At 48.0% G+C, this 16,468-nt stretch overlaps 5 protein-coding genes across 5 annotated transcripts; 3 read left to right on the forward strand and 2 right to left on the reverse strand.

Annotated features, from left to right (window-relative positions):
• Window positions 1–263: 263 nt before the first annotated feature.
• Window positions 264–2,273, reverse strand: LY89DRAFT_729505 (uncharacterized protein; the record flags this gene model as incomplete). The annotated part of the gene is made up of 2 exons (XM_018219386.1): window positions 264–2,083; window positions 2,162–2,273. The coding sequence occupies 2 exons, from the start codon at window positions 2,271–2,273 to the stop codon at window positions 264–266; spliced, it is 1,932 nt and encodes a 643-aa protein (XP_018076378.1).
• A 1,665-nt stretch (window positions 2,274–3,938) lies between these two features.
• On the forward strand, window positions 3,939–6,456 carry LY89DRAFT_391300 (dihydroxy-acid dehydratase-like protein). Its single transcript, XM_018207193.1, has 7 exons — window positions 3,939–4,381; window positions 4,427–4,449; window positions 4,492–4,589; window positions 4,648–4,990; window positions 5,049–5,401; window positions 5,448–6,109; window positions 6,164–6,456. The coding sequence occupies exons 1-7, from the start codon at window positions 4,117–4,119 to the stop codon at window positions 6,373–6,375; spliced, it is 1,956 nt and encodes a 651-aa protein (XP_018076379.1). The 5' UTR covers window positions 3,939–4,116; the 3' UTR covers window positions 6,376–6,456.
• Window positions 6,457–7,584: 1,128 nt separating this feature from the next.
• Window positions 7,585–11,479, forward strand: LY89DRAFT_391405 (uncharacterized protein). Its single transcript, XM_018207194.1, has 12 exons — window positions 7,585–7,663; window positions 7,714–7,868; window positions 7,923–8,011; window positions 8,062–8,318; window positions 8,405–8,943; window positions 9,023–9,696; window positions 9,748–9,765; window positions 9,818–9,893; window positions 9,986–10,262; window positions 10,312–10,339; window positions 10,388–10,733; window positions 10,787–11,479. The coding sequence occupies exons 2-12, from the start codon at window positions 7,797–7,799 to the stop codon at window positions 11,312–11,314; spliced, it is 2,904 nt and encodes a 967-aa protein (XP_018076380.1). The 5' UTR covers window positions 7,585–7,663; window positions 7,714–7,796; the 3' UTR covers window positions 11,315–11,479.
• Window positions 11,480–11,485: 6 nt separating this feature from the next.
• Window positions 11,486–13,086, reverse strand: LY89DRAFT_681363 (uncharacterized protein). The gene is made up of 3 exons (XM_018214277.1): window positions 12,409–13,086; window positions 12,148–12,354; window positions 11,486–12,085 (listed from the first exon to the last, which is right to left on the reverse strand). The coding sequence occupies exons 1-3, from the start codon at window positions 12,601–12,603 to the stop codon at window positions 11,807–11,809; spliced, it is 681 nt and encodes a 226-aa protein (XP_018076381.1). The 5' UTR covers window positions 12,604–13,086; the 3' UTR covers window positions 11,486–11,806.
• A 201-nt stretch (window positions 13,087–13,287) lies between these two features.
• Window positions 13,288–15,895, forward strand: LY89DRAFT_715030 (uncharacterized protein). The gene is made up of 2 exons (XM_018218175.1): window positions 13,288–13,851; window positions 13,934–15,895. Exons 1-2 carry the CDS (start codon window positions 13,685–13,687, stop codon window positions 15,702–15,704), a joined length of 1,938 nt encoding a protein of 645 aa, XP_018076382.1. The 5' UTR covers window positions 13,288–13,684; the 3' UTR covers window positions 15,705–15,895.
• The last annotated feature ends 573 nt before the right edge of the window (window positions 15,896–16,468 follow it).

The following is a 16,468-nucleotide window of genomic DNA, read 5'->3' on the forward strand; positions in this document are numbered from 1 at the left end:
CTGTTGATAGCTCTTGGCGCTAGCTCTAACTGGACATGAAGCAGCATGGATGTGGAGAATTAGTAGGAAGTCGTGATGAACAAATCAAGGATATCAGGTTGTTCTCATGGTTTGGGGACATTTATCGTCATGGAAACGTTTATGTTCATTATTCATAGAGGTACCCATGGAGCTCTAACCAATCCTCCCAGGTAATTTCTCGCGAAAGTCCATCCTTCTATGAAACCATTCCACCTATCATACAACGCCAATTTGATGAATTGTCATAAAGTGGGAGCTCTTTTGAGTCCCCGACAAAATCTTACGAACAGCTGATCCAAGAAATGAGCATGCTTGATACCCTTTGGCCTTTGACGAGCAAACTCATCGATGGCGACCTGAACATCATATCCCAACCTCTCAACCAGGTAGCAGACAATAAAATATCCTGTCCGGTTGAATCCATAATGACAATGAACGCCAATGTACCACTTTTCACTCCAACCTTCCTTCTCGGCTCTGACTTTTTGCTCTTCCACTAAGCGATCAACGAGTGCAATGAAAGCAGTGACTTCGTCGCCAGTTGGTGGTATCTTCGAAACAGTTGGAAACTTGTGATAATGCACACCACCTTTTTCGAGTCCTCTAGGATCGTACACCGGACTCTCATGAGAAATATCAATGATGTCCTTGATCTGAGAACCCCATTCTCGCACAAATACTTCCGGACAATGCAACTCGTCGACTTCCCGTAAAGTCTTCATGGCACGGAAGATGCCTGCGATAGGTTCAGAAACTGGGGCTACCTTCTTCCATTTTTCCAGATTCTTCACGTCCCATTTTCCAGATGTTGAAAGGAATTGTAATTGCCAGCCAAGAGATAATCGAGGCGAAACCTGACTACACAAGAAGTCTGATATCAGACCAGCCAGTATCCGAACTTGAGCTGGCTGGTAGATGAGCGCATGAGATGCTGGGGCGGGAAGGATGCTGGTTTTGAGGACTTTCTTTGGTCTTGTTGCTTGGGGCGGGATAACAGAAAGTCCATCATTGGGTGTTGACGGGTCTTCATGCGCATCCTCGACCGTATCCGGATTTGGTTCCAAGAAGTCATCAGCGCTGATTGAGTCGACCTGCCTCGGACTCGTCCTCGATGCCTCGAGAGAAGAGTCGACTGGTGCAGCCGCATCTGTAAGCGGCTTGCTATCCTTGTCTACCTCAATCTGGACAGGATGAGACTTGCCTAGAAATGCAGCAATCTTCTCGATCTCAACAGGTTTCGTAATGTTGTCTGCTTCACCTGCGACCAAGAATACCGGCACCTCAAGACCACCCCAAGCATTGCTGCCAGGAAGTCCGCCTTTAGCAGTTCCATTCTCGTAGTGAGGTAAAGAGCCGCTGGCCATGCGCCTCCAGACTTCAGTCTTGCTTTGTTCATTGAACCGATATTGAAGTTTCTTGGTTTCGATATCGGCATCAGCTCCAACGAACCGATTTACACTGGCACTTTCAATTCCCCCACGACGATCCCATCTTCGCCAGGCATTGAAGACCTGACCCGGGATCCAAAGGAGCTTTTTGAACGAGTCAACTTGTGATGAAGATGGCGGTTCGGCTTTTGGGCAGACTGCTACCAGTCCAACAATGTGGTCTGGCAGATCCGTGCAGTGTTTTATGTTGTTTGATGCAATCATTGCCGCAAGAGAGCATCCCATGCTATGTCCTATCAGAACAACTCCTTGCCCAGTATCTCTATCTCTATAGTCTTCAATTATATTCTCAAGCAACTCTGCAAGGTTCTCGGTTGTGTAGGCGCCCCATGTCTTAGGTGCAAACGCAGAAAGACCACAGCCGGGTAAGTCGATAGCAAGACATGAAGAGTTGTTCACCAGGCTTGTGAGCAATGGATGGAACTGTGAGGCGGAACCACCGAGGCCATGTATGAATACTAAAAGAGGAAGGGGTGCGGGGTCTGAAGGCAATTTCGCTATTTGAGGATGCGGACGATAGAATACTCGAATTCTTGGATATGCGAATTGACTCGTTGTATAGGATGTGTATTCGCTGTGCTTCTTGAGCAAACCAGGATCATACACTTCGGCATCTGCGATAGCTTATTAGCACAGTTACAGAAGCACTCTATGCGACTTGCCATTCTCATCTATAGGGTATGCTCCATCACTTTGCAGACCCTCCTCGGAGCCTGAAGACAACGACTTGCCATCCTTCTGCTTCTTCCGCACCCACCACCAGCCAGGAACGAGGACACCGCACAACGCGACAATCTGGGTCATCTCCCAAAAATTGAATCGTCCTCTGCAAGTGTGGGGGTACAGCCACCGAAGAGACGACGAGATGTGTAACTGTACACCGTTTGTGATTCGTGAGAAGCTGGCGTTTTGCTGGGCGCAGAGCGCAATGTCAAGATAGAGAATTAGAAAACATGATAAGAGGATGGAACGGCGCATCTTGGGATTAAGAATGCGCGATTCCAGGAGAGTAATTCTTTTTTCCTGTGTGTAACTGTCTCACAGGCACAGCAATGACGGCGTCAAAGACGCCCACAGGGCAGTCTCTGGCTGGTCAAGAAGCAGCGAAGTACCGGTCGCGTGGGACGTGTACGGACATCGATGGCCTTGAAACAAACGTGGCCGCGCCGGGGAATATTGGTGGCTCTCCGTAGTTTGGGTCTTACGAGAGACGGATCTGCGGTGACGCTGGGCTGGGAAATATTCTTGGTCGAGGAGGAGAGGTGGTTGCGGTGCGTCGAGGGCTGGCAGAGCAAACGTCAAGGAAACGTGCAATGACGAGCACCTTTCATTTGTGCTTTGGTGCTTCGGCCAGCTTCGGGTACGACGACCATCCGAAGGAAAGAGAGAGGAGAGGCATTTACGCCGAGATGCCAGAGTGCAGTTTCCCGCGACCTACCTATGAGAAGGACAATATCTATTGCAGCCGTCCTGGACATCTTCATGAAGAAAGATGGAAGATGGAAGCCATTCGATGGGGCCGCCAGCTGAGTAGAGGCCAGGCCAAATGTGAGCTGGGACGGCCCGAGAATCGTTTCGAACCATTTGCCCCGATGGCTTGGTGCCTTGTCACCCTGTGCCCTTTGGAACCCCCACACGACGAGGACGAAGGATCGCAATGGAGGGGAAACGAGCCAGTGGAAAGGGTTATTCAGTTTGGGGGAGGCGATGTCAGGGAGGCCAGGCCAAAGTGAAGCTCAGGTACCAAGGCTGCGAGGCTCATTCCTTTGCTTGTGTGTCTCTCTCCTTCACTGGACTTGGAGCTGGTTAACCTTATGCTCCCATTGGCTCTTGCGGCAGTCCCGAAAAGAGAAGCCGTCGACGTCTGAGATTTCTTAATGCTGCGAGGCTTTGTCTCACATCGAGTCAGCACGAGCATGCAGCCAATCACCCACGACTCAACTCGACTCCTTCTCGGGGAAGCATCCTGAGCATGACATATCTCGCATATCTTTCCAACTCGCCAACTGGCACCACACAGGCCGGAACAATGCATGCAGTGCAGCGCAGCGCAGTAGTGCTGCAGCCAGACCCTTATCAGTTTCGCCGAGATACCGAGCCAGGGGACGACTACAATCTTTATCTTTCTCTGTCTCGGGAGCCAAACTTTTCTCACCTTGTCGTCCTCTCACACATGCAAGATTTCAACTGCCATCATGCCCTTTTACCCTGGATGGCGCCGATTGCGGAGTGTCGAGATTACTCAAGATGTCCACCATCTTCAGCTTGGGACAATGACGGATACTCCTAAGGGCGTTGGATCCCGATATACCCCTCTCTCTCGCGTCGGAAGGGAACCGTCCACGAAGGTGGGGCTACGGAAGTCACTCTATCCTTTAGGTGCATCAGATATACTGAGTAAGGTACAAGTACCTAGGTATACTTCAGAAGCCAAGCGGCTCTGGATATTCCTTGTCCTCTGGTATCCATCAGAAGTGAGTCTTGGTAAGAAGAACATCAGCAGACTTTTTGAGCATAAGTCTTGATTCGTTTTTTACTTTCTCCATTTTCTTGACCCCTCAATTGACGCTTTACTCATTAAACCCTTCAAACTGCTCTTCCTTCCGCCCTTTCCACCTCCTCTCAAAAGTCGTCCACCGAATGAACAATGGCATACAGCAATGGAGACTCCAATGGGGATAGCAATGGGGATAGGAATGGTCATACCACCAGAAAGACCAACGGGAACGCCAATGGGACCGCGAATGGGAACGCCAACGGACACAGCAATGGACACAGCAACGGATACAGCAACGGGCAGACCTATGGCAACAAAGAACAGCCAAAGTATATCGACTTCCCTCACCTGGAACCGGGTACTATGCTTGAAGGAAAGCAAGCTCTCAATCGCTGGTCCCATAAATTGACGAAGGGTAAGAATCTTCTCAAATCCTGCAAACAATAGCTAACATAGCAAGATCATGATTATCCAGGCGCACAAGTGAGTGCCAAAACAATACTAAAATATCTCTAACCTTTTCAGGCGATGCTCTATGCTGCTGGTGTTCCAGATCGTGAGACAATGAAAACGGCCCCTCAAGTTGGAATTGCAACCGTATGGTGGGAGGGCAATCCATGCAAGTAAGGACTTTGAAGCACACAAGATAACAAGGTAGTACATTCGCTAACATAAGAACAGCATGCATTTGAACAACCTCGGAAAGCTGGTCAAGACAGCAGTTGAGAACCAAGGTATGCTTGGATGGCAATTCAATACCATTGGAGTCTCGGATGGAATTACCATGGGCGGTGAGGGGATGCGATTTTCGTTGCAAACAAGGGAGATCATTGCAGATTCGATTGAGACTGTCACGTGTGCTCAGCACCATGATGCCAATATTTCAATCCCAGGTTGCGATAAGAATATGCCAGGCGTTATCATGGCTGCTGCTCGACATAATCGTCCATTTGTCATGATCTATGGTGGTACAATCATGAAAGGCCATTCAAAGCTCCTGAATAAGGACGTTAATATCAGCACGGTAGGAGATGAAGATATGATTTTACCGAATAAGATCTTAATATTCTAACATAATGTAGTGCTATGAAGCCTCCGGTGCGTTTGTCTATGGCAAACTCCAAGCTTTCGAGAGACCTGGCGACAAAGGCAGAACACCATGTGATGTTATGGAAGAACTCGAGCAGAAATCTTGTCCGGGAGCTGGAGCGTGTGGTGGGATGTACACTGCAAACACTATGAGCACAGCGATCGAAGCTATGGGTCTCTGTCTTCCTGGTTCATCGTCAAATCCTGCCACATCTCCAGCTAAGATGAGAGAATGCGAAAAGGCAGCTGATGCTATCAAGATCTGCATGGAGAAGGATATTCGACCACGAGACCTATTGACCAAGGAGTCTTTCGAAAATGCTTTGGTACTGACCATGGTTCTTGGGTATGATATCTAATGTTACCGTTCATACCTTACTGATCGTTCACAGTGGCTCAACAAACGCCGTCATTCACCTTCTTGCCATGGCAGGCACTGCGCAAGTTGACCTAACTCTAGATGACTTCCAACGAGTCAGCGATAAGATTCCGTTCCTAGCAGACATGGCTCCCAGCGGTAAATACTTCATGGAAGACCTGTGGAGAATCGGCGGCACCCCATCCATGATCAAATTTCTCGTTGCAGCCGGCCTAATGAATGGCAATATCCCAACGGTAACGGGCAAGACCATGGCTGAGAATGTTTCATCCTGGCCCTCTCTTCCTCCAGATCAAGCTATCATTCGCCCTCTCTCCAATCCTATCAAAGAAAGTGGCCATTTGCAGATCCTTCGCGGAAACCTGGCGCCAGGAGGTGCTGTGGCTAAGATTACCGGGAAGGAGGGGCTGGTATTTACTGGAAAAGCGAGACTGTTCAATAAAGAGCACGAGCTCAATACCGCCCTGAGCAACGGTCAGATCCCTCATGGTGAGAACTTGGTTTTGGTTGTGAGGTACGAGGGACCTAAGGGTGGACCTGGAATGCCTGAACAATTGAAGGCTTCTGCCGCTATCATGGGTGCTGGCTTGACAAACGTGGCTCTCATCACTGATGGAAGATACTCCGGCGCCAGTCACGGGTTTATCGTTGGCCATATTGTTCCAGAAGCTGCTGGTATGTTCTCCCATCTATCTTTCTTCTATGTTCCCGTGTGCTGATTCCCATAAGTCGGTGGTCCCATCGCAGTAGTTAGAGACGGTGACACAATTACCATCTCAGCCAAGACCAACACCTTGAGTATGAATGTCAGCGACTCTGAGATTGCTGCCCGACTCAAGGGCTGGAAACCACCTAAGAAGAATGTCAATCGTGGCGTCCTCGCAAAGTACGCCGCTCTTGTTGGAGATGCTTCTCATGGTGCCATAACGGATCTATTTTGAATGCTCAATTTAGCGCTTGCGTCTTGTTGGAGTTTTTCTTATCATCCAGATTGTTTAGACATGACTTTTAGTTCCGATTACTAGCTCATCTAGTATGGGTTCTGATGAGGAGGAAGGGCGAAATAAATAGATTGGATAAGTGGGCGGGATTTTTAGATCACCTACATTGCATAGCGGGGTTTAGATAGAACAAAAGCGTAGATTAGAGACGAAAAGAATGAATTTGAGATTATAATTCCGAGTCCAATAACTATCCAAGAAGCAGCATTCAACAGAGAGAGTTCCGCATGCCAGGACATAAGAATGAGGATCAAATAAGCTCCAAGCTTAACTTTTAAACTTGTCAATTTGCGGAAGGAGACAGGGGAAGGAGGCAGGGACGTGGGATCAGTCAGGCCAGCCACTTATCTTCCAAGCGAGTCTGGTTTTGGGTATCACTGCGGACCCAATGATAGTAGAAAATGTGCCAACATCGTCCAGCTGTACAATATTTGTTTTTCCTCCAAATATTTAGGACCACAGGAACCATTTTCATTGGAGCGTATCCACCTCGGTTCCCCTTCTTTCGACCTGTGCTTACGCTGCATGATAATCACCATGCATAACAACATTCCACAACCGTCGCAGAAATCTAAACTCCAGTTTCCAGTACGAAGCAAACGAAAACAAGAAATCGGACCCGACTTCAAGCCGACGACTCGGTATTCGCACCCTCGTATCCGGCACGAGAACATCGCCAAGCCTTAAGGCTGTCCCGAACCCCCGTGCTGGTAACCCGATACAGCTAGATCAATCGCCACAGGGATCCTCGCCACCCCTCGTCACCGCGCCGCAGCTGGGCCTTAAATGTCCCTTTTTTGATTACATCCTCGCACGACTGTCAACATACTCATTTCTGAGTTTATGAACACGTCGATGACAAGACTTCTCAATTGATTATTCATTCATTGAATTGAAGAAGGTCTTCTCACGATGGCTGACAATCCTGAAGTCCAGGAGCAGCGGAAGGTGCGGGATGGCGCTGCTGCAGAGGAGAAAGATGAGGGGATTCGGAATGAGAGTAGTCACGGGTCGAAGGGCGAGAATGGGAATGTTGCAAAGGGAGAAGAGGCTAAAGAGGAGAAGAAGCCGTCGAAGATTAAGGAAGTGATGGGGAAGATTGGGTTGGATGTTGGGACGTTGATGATGATGTTTAAGTGAGTTGAGTTTTTGTTTTGGTAGTGAATACAGGATTTGGGAAAGTGAGCTAATGGATGGAAAACCAGGGGCTCGGTAGCTCCTACTATCGGTGAGTGTAGTATCCTTGTGGGATGAAATGATAGCTGATATTTGGGATAGCAATTGCGTTCTATCAAGCGGATTCTGTGGCGGCGATTTATTCGACGTTGGGGTATCTTGTGGCTATTATTTCGGTCATTGCTATGCCTATCATGCCTAGGGCCAAGTACTTCCAGACTTTGATGCTGAATCTTTTCGGTATCTGTACTGGCTCGGTAAGTTCTTGGTTTTTGTTGCCATTCAAGTAGTTTACTGAGACATAATTGTAGGCTGTGGCATTACTGGGTCTTTGGTCGGGAATACAAGCTCGACAACATACTGCTCCTGGAAGTACTGATTATAACTCTTCTCAAGCAGCGTAAGTTTTTTGAATGCTGCTCAGTTTTGTCTTATTGCTGACTTGTTCAGTGTTTGCGCAATCTGGTTGTTTGCCAATATCTGGTTCGTCAACACATTGAGAGCAAAGGTTCCGGCACTGCAGTTCCCGGTCATTATGTATAGTATCTTCACCAACGTGGCTTTTACCTACGGGCCATTATTCCCAACTACCTCTGTAGCAGAGGCTTTTATCAAGAAGCTACTGGAGAGCTTTCTGACTGCTTTTGGACTTGCTACTGGGGTCAATTTGTTTGTCATCCCGATCACATCCAGGACCGTAATTTTCAGTAAGTTACCCGCCTCTATTTCGTTTAGGAAATCTTCTTATGAAGAGCACATAATACTGCAAGAATAAGTGACTTACTCGTCGCAGAGGAACAAGCTGGATACATTGCCCTCGTACGGGGCACCTTGAAAGCTCAGAAAGCATACTTGACGAGTCTAGAAACTAGTGATATGTTCGCACCAGCAGAGGTTGATACTACCGAGGCCAATGGAGACGGAAGCAAGAAAAAGAAGAAAGCCAAAAAGAATGACAAGGCCGAAACTCATCCAGCACACAACACGCAAGCCAAAGCTTTACAAGGCAGTCTAAAGGCCCTACTTGGACTTCATGGAAAACTGCACGGAGACATGGCATTTGCGAAACGAGAGATTGCTTGGGGAAAGCTCGATGCTAAGGATCTTGATGAGATCTTTAGACTTTTTCGGAGTATCTTGATTCCCCTCATTGGTATGGGAACTATTACGGATATTTTCGAGAGAATTGCAGAGCGAAGAGGTTGGGTGAGCGTGCCGAAATCGAAGCCCAATGAGGCTGAGAAATGGGAGGAGTGTGGAGAGGAGGCGAAGGAACAGGAGAAGGCCACGTGGAACACAATTATGAAGACATTGCACGAACCTTTCGAAGTGGTAAGACTTTTTTTTGGTTGGACTTTCGCTGGCTTCTGATCCCGCTCAAATATTTGATCAAGCCTAACATGTTTGCTAGGTTGTTCAAGCTATGGATGAAGGACTCGAACATGCGAGTCTGCTTCTAGAGCTAACACCGCGACCAAAAGCCAAACAAGGTGATGATGTCGAAGCGAATGCCGAAAATCCAAAACCTGGTGACGACGGATTCGCCAAACATCTGGATCAGAAAATGCTGGATTTCTATAGCAAACGAGGAGAAACTCTGAAAGCATGGGCGAGACAAAAGGGCTTGTCAGAAGATCAGTTCAACTCAGTCAAAAGTCCAGGCCCGGGTCAAGAATGGACACCCGATGAGGCTCAGCATCGTAGAGACCAGCAGCAGCTTTATCTGATCTTGTATCTGGAGCATCTTCTGTATTCGTGCGGAATCGCGATCTCAAATCTAATCAAATTCGCCGATGAAAAGGTGGCGGATGGGACAATGAAGAAGAACCACCTCATTGCTCCTGGCCTGCGAAGATTGAAGAAATGGGTTTTGGGAATTGGTCAAGAAGATGCCTCAGTAGATACTGAAACTCCAGATTCCTTGGAAGCCGGCATGAACACCATCTATCTCGGATCTGGATTCAACCCGAAGAAAGACCCGGAGCACTTGCCACCAGAGACGGCTTGGCAACATTTCGGCAACGCTATTAGAACAATTCCACATTTCTTGGGTTCTGGAGAGTCTGCATTTGGCGTCAGAGTTGCGTAAGCCAGCTTCCAATCTTTCTTTTAATGTTCGAGGCTAATTGAATTTAGCTGTGCAACATTGAGCATGTAAGTGTATCGAGCACTTAGTGATTGAGACGAAGACTAACTTTGAGTGAAGCGGAATTGTTGCTTACTTGAGGGACACTCAAACATTTTTCATAGAGCAGCGACTAGTGTGGGCAATGATTATCATTGTAAGAATCTCTCCCTTGCTGTCACTCGATTCCAAAACACTTTCCTAGCTGTCATTCTCTTTCCAATATGCTCATATACTGACTTGACACAGGCCATCGGCATGACTATGACTTCTGGACAATCTCTCTTCGGATTCTTTGGCCGAATAGCAGGCACTGCTATCGCTATGGTCCTGTCAATGCTCATATGGTACATTGTTGACCAGAAAACTCCTGGTATCATTGTCTTCTTATGGCTCGCCATCTTCTTCACCATGTATTTCTTCCTCAAATTTCCGAGGTTCATTGCCGTTTTCTTGATCTCTATCGTTACTCTGGTCATGATTACTGGGTACGAATTGCAGGTCAGGAAGATAGGTCTCAAACTTTGTAAGTTTGCTATCGCTCACTCAAAGAAACTTTACTAATAAGGTCACAGCCGAATCGTCAGGACAGCCATATTATCCGTAAGATATATCTTCATCTATCTTCATTCTTCGCTAATTACTCCCTAGTATCTATGAACTTGCTCCCTACAGACTAGCATGCGTTGCAGGTGGATCATTTGTAGCTTTCATTTGGACAATATTCCCATACCCTCTATCTGACAGAGGCTGGCTTCGAAAAGATCTTGGCTCGACTCTTTATCTTCTTGCCAACTACTACGCCGTCGTGCACTCGACCATCAGCGCTAGAATGCGTGACAGGGAAGGAGACATAAACTTAGAGACCTCTCCCGGCAAGGCCCTTGAGAAAGCACGACACAAGATCTTCGGCAAGCTGTTACTACTCCTCCCATCTTTGCAGCAACATGCAGATTGGCAAAAGTGGGAACCTACCATCGGAGGCAAATTTCCAAGAGTATGTACTGATCACAAAGCCCCGCTTCGCCTCGTCAACGCTAACTTTCCAAGGAAACATACGAGGGCATCACCCTTCGCGCTACGAATATCATGAACTACCTCTCCTTAATGGCCTACGCAACCAACTCCTGGACCAAAGACTCCGGCCACATCTACCCAAACAGCCAACCCGCCACCCGCCGCGAATGGCTCAACGATCTAACCCACCTCATCGACAGCATCAGCCCCACTTCACACTCCATAACCTCGATCCTCTCCCTTCTCTCCGCATCCGTCAAACAAGGCTCCGCCCTACCTCCCTATATCCAGACGCCAGAACCCTACGACCTCAGCCGGAAACTAGAGAAACTGAACCCGGGGATCTTGGACGCGAGACATGTGGAAGAGCCAGGGTATAGCGCGTATGCCGTTATGCAGGTTTGTTCGAGTCTGGTGAGGGATGATCTGTTGAGGTTGGTGGAGCATGTTAAGGATTTGGTGGGGGAGACCGATTTCTCGTTTACGGTGAAGAGTAGCGAGACGAGTTTTGAGAGTACGGGGAGTGAGAGTGAGGGGAATGGGAAGGGGAAGAGGGATTGAGGTTGTTCTGGACAGCGAGGTGTTTTGCGGCGTTCTGGTGGGTTGGGGTGAGGTGTTGGATATGAGTATACATCAAGATTGTGACAGGGAAATAATTCGGAAAATACAAGGCGAGTATCTTCGTACATTCACTCACAGCTTAAACTTCCATTCTTCGCTTGCCTCCTATGCTCGCTTACCAAACCCAAACGCAAAAGGACTTTATCCACGTAGTTCGTTTATTGTACGGCCACGAGGCTTAGCGGCACGGCCGGTATGAAGAAGAGATTCAGCTCTATATTCCGAGAAAGAATCTGATCACTAGGGCAAAGCTATTCCTTTGCATATTTCTTATGTCTTGAAGAGCTTTTATTTGGCTTTTGTTTATACTTTAGACGAGTAAATATCTCGCAACTACATCCGATATCTGTTTTATTTCCCCTCCTTTTCAATTCATGCACAACTCATATTCACACAGACATTCACCTCACCACCTTCACAGAGCTGGCGAGCTCACAACAGAGCCAAAGCCATCTTCAACCCACCAACAAGCACAACCCAAGCCGCAGCACCAACAGCACCAAACTCAACCGGCTTCAACACACCCGCAGAAGCGCTCTTCGTAGCCGTGCTCGTACCCGAAGTGGTGGAATCAGTGGCCGTAGGCGTGCTAGATGCAGGCAGGGAAGAAAGTTTCGCGTCTGAGGTGTAGGTCGCTGTAAGACCTGTGACGTTTGTGCAGACGGAGGGTGTGGAGTTCGAGGAGCCGGTGACGAAGTTCACTGCTGCGCACTTTTTTGTTGTTAGCCCCCCTCTTTCGACTCATTTGGAGGGGGAAGTGGGGGGAGAATTACCTGGTAGAGAATTCCATCAGGAGCATCCTGAACCACGCCAATAACGCCCTTACTCCCAGCCCAGCTCGAAGGAACATTGATACCGGTCTCGCAGTACGCTCCCAGCGCTGTCTGTAAAACGGCTGGTACGAGACTTGTCCAGTTCGAAGAGGCGGTGGTGTCGAGTGTGGCACGGAAGAGCCACGTTGCTTGGGGATGAATGGATTCCTGAGTATTGTTAATATGCTATATATATGAAGGGGGGAATGCTGAGAAACGTACAACGGCAATGACATCGTTGTCGACGTGGAAATCGGTTACGTTGTCAGTGCTGAAATCAACAGTGAAAGAGCCACATGGGGCATCCACTTCTGCGTCGTCGTCGAAGCCGATTGTGGAGGGGTAGTGGAGGAGGAAATGTGCTGTGGTGGATTGCGCAGCTAGGAAGAGGAGGACGAGATTTCTGAGAGGAGACATTTTGGATTCTTTCACTTCTTTGCGTCTTGTGATACTTGGGATTCAATTGACAGAGTTTGAGGAGCAAAAAGGTCTGGAAATTGAAGCAGGGAAAGAGCTCGAGGTAAATAAATATGCCCACCGTCGACACCGGACCTTCTAGGCTTGGCAAGCCTGGGATTGAATGCATGGGACTTCATTCTCCGAGTCTACCGCCTTGGCATATAGCTGACAAGCTTTGTCTTGATTATGAAGCTCCATCTGGAGGATGCTTGAGTGGTGCCAAGATGTTGATCCGAGGAAGTTGAGCTTAACCTTGGAATCCAGCCGCGGGCGAGAACTGCAAGGGCACCACGGCGGGGTCATGCACAGGGCATTGTTCGGCAGGTCAGACTAAGTGGTGGTAAGAGGTTCTGCTTACAGCCAGCGGTGTTGGTTGCGGATGTTGTGGACGTTGAAGTTCGAGTCGCTTCATGGTATTTTGTAGAGCTGGCTGGATGTCCGACAAGATCTGGAGGATTTTCGTCCCCTCTCGTTGTATTTTAACGATTCCAAATCAACTGACTCAGATTCTCTATACAGGCAGTCGTAATAAGTGGCATACATACCTGTTCTAAAAGTGTAAGGTGCAGCTTTTGAGGTCGGGATATCGCACGGCTTGTGATTGGCTCGCTACACCAATTCCCACTCCTTTTGAGAGGATTTGAGGGCATTGTGGCTTGCCAAGAACAACACAAAATGAAGAAGACTCGCTCTCGCTGAGGAAAATGGGACCAGACCAGCACTGTCTGACTTGCACGAACGGATCGAGATTTCCTGCTGATAACTTATCTGGCTGGCTCAACTGCAAAGACAAGGATTGATAGTTCAACCCGAAGTCGTGGAAGAAAGTCGAACGGACTTGCCTGTCCTGTCGAGTGCCCCGCCACTTCTGTTATTGTGCTTGTCACCTGCGTCACTTGGACATATCGCACTTTCGACCTTGGAATTTTCTGTTTGCGCATCGTCAAGTGGTGAATTCAGAGAATGCGCTGCTGGATATAGGTGTTGAACTTTGATCCTTGCAAGACCTTCGCCGTCACAGCCTCGGAACGCCGACAAGATGGACATGAGCGGCATGGATATGAGTGGGGGGATGGATAGTTCGAGTGATCCTATGTTCAGACCCTTCAACCAAGCACTGGCTGAGGACTATTGGTATATTATTGTTGGCATACTAGGCTTCATTGTATTTTTAAGAGCAGTTGATTACTATCAGACTTGGAGTAGGTTAGTCACGCCACTTCCTTCTCAGTCGCAGTCTCTTGAGGCCAAAAGTGTGAATAGTTCCTTCTTACTGACAACTTCACAGATTACGGATATGTCAGACCAGGAAGTCAACAGCATATCCAACGAGGGTCAGCAATCCTCTGATGCAAGCGTATGCCACTGCAACAGCCGTCGTGCGGGAAGCCAGTTATCCACAATTCCACTTCGGTGGATGGCTGTCGTGGCTAACTCCTCCTTTATCAGGACGAGTCATCATCATTGTCATCTACTGGTCGGTCATCGCCTACATGATGTTCTACAAAGCCTTCGTAGACGATGCATATTATTGGGAGCGAGTTGGATTTCGGGGAGCGTGGATATCTGTTACACAGGTGCCTCTGGTCTACCTCCTAGCATCGAAATCAAGCATCATTGGTCACATTATTGGATCTTCACATGAACGACTCAACTGGTTACATCGATGGGTATCGAGGACACTACTGGTTACGGTGACGATACATGGCTCTTTCTTCTTGACAGAATGGGTACGAGCAGATTTTGTCGTGTTGGAGCTGAGTATGATGCCCATGGTCAAGTACGGCATGGGGGCATGGGCAATAATGGTCTGGACATTCATCACCTCCTTATCTCCTATGCGCAGAATGGCGTACGAATTTTTCGTTATGCAACACATCGTGTCAGCCGCTATCATACTTTGGCTCCTCTGGGTCCATGTCCCATCTTATGCGCATTACAACATCTGGTTCGCTATTGGCGCTATATCCTTCGACTGGGTCCTCAGAGGCGTGCTGCTCGTATTCAGGAACTTGCGTCTGAGGGCTTCAAAGTCTTGCAATGGCGGACAGAGAATAGGTCACGAAATCGAACTCGAAGCCATCAGTAACGACTTGACAGTACTGAACATCAAAGACGTTCATCTCTCATGGAAACCAGGGCAACATCTTTACCTCTGGCTACCTTGGCTGGGGCCTCTCGAATCACACCCCTTCACCATCGCTAGTCCATACGACACGAACAACAAATGCCATTGCAACGAAATCCAACTTGCGATCCGTAAACACAAAGGTATCTCCAAGCGAATGTATAATTTCGCAATCAAGAACCAGACCCCCTTGACGGGCTTCATATCTGGACCTTACGGAGCACCACCGGCATGGGAAGCGTTCGAGACATTGATCCTGATCTCTGCATCCACAGGAGCGTCATTTACCTTGCCTATCCTAGAGAGTCTTTTGACTGCTTCAACAACGATCTGCACCCAAAGGATTCTCTTCTTGCTTGTAGCGAGAGACAGGGCACATATCGAGTACTACGTCAACCGACTCACCAAAGCTCTTTCCCTGGCCGAAGCAAAGGGCATTGAGCTCCAAGTTGAGGTTGCGATCACCAATGACGCAAATTCTCTTCATAGCAAGTCTAGCGGTGCAACAAAAGCTACCGAAGAGACAATCGTGAAGGAAGAAGCAGTTGAGAAGAAATCAGCAGATCCGTTGGTCATCGTCCAATCCCGGTCTCCTTCCTCAAGAAACTCATCACAAGCCTCTCATCCGACAAAAGAGAAGGGAGGCTGCTGCTGTGCCAACCCATCCGGATTTCCCTCATCATGTTGCAAGGATAGCACATCATCTCCATCTCGTGAGATAGTGTACTCATACTCCCGACCTAGTATCCCAGCTTTCATCAGGAGACCAGTTGAAATTACTGGAGGAGAGACGAGTGTAGCAGTGTGTGGAGGCAAGAGTTTGGTTGCGGATGTGAGGAATACTGTGGCGAGGTTGAGTGATGATAGGGCGGTGCATAAAGGGACTGGGGCTCAGGGGATACATTTGCATGTCGAGGAGTATTGCTTTTAGTGTAACGATTTAACGAAATGATTATGAAACAAGACATGCATGTGTAACGTATTGCTACTGCTGAATCAAGTGTCAATCAAGAACAAAAAGGTCTGTAACCGGGGATTGGTCGGACACGACTTAGGGGTCGTTCCTTCCGTGTAGAGTTATAACACTGAGGTCTGTAAGATGAATTGGACAAGAACTGGAGCATAAGGAAACTTATGTCGGAAGTAGAAAGGGGGAACAGTAAAAGGGGACAACAAAACAGAGCAAGAGCGAAATGAACTCGAAAGTATTGTGAGAATCCACTGCAAGCCTCTGTCAAGGATTTGACGGTAAGTGCTAGACTCACTCTGACCAATGGGTTCAATAGCTACCAAGAAAATGCTCCTGACTCTCACTCTCAAGCTTCGCTTTGCAGCAACATAATTCTTATTCTAACGATAAAGAACTACAGATGGTAAAAGTCCTAGTACATATCGGACAACCAACCTTGTTAAGAGTCCTATCCACTAGATACCGATATCGGCGTCAATTGTAAGAGTTCTTATTTCGATAATCTTCCGACTTGCTAAGAAAGTCCTATTCACTAGCTGGAACCTGCCTCAGGCGCAAGAATGATCTCGCATACTCTCCAATTTACTAAGAAACTCCTATTCACTAGCTGGAACCTGCCTCAGGCGGAAAATACCCATTACAATCTTGCCCGACCGCTAAGTATATATATCTCGTCGCCCTCGCCCCCGTCGTCCGTCGCACACACAAGTCATGATTTTAAAGGT

This window comes from Mollisia scopiformis (assembly GCF_001500285.1).
Source record: "Mollisia scopiformis unplaced genomic scaffold LY89scaffold_4, whole genome shotgun sequence".
NCBI lineage: Eukaryota > Fungi > Ascomycota > Leotiomycetes > Helotiales > Mollisiaceae > Mollisia > Mollisia scopiformis.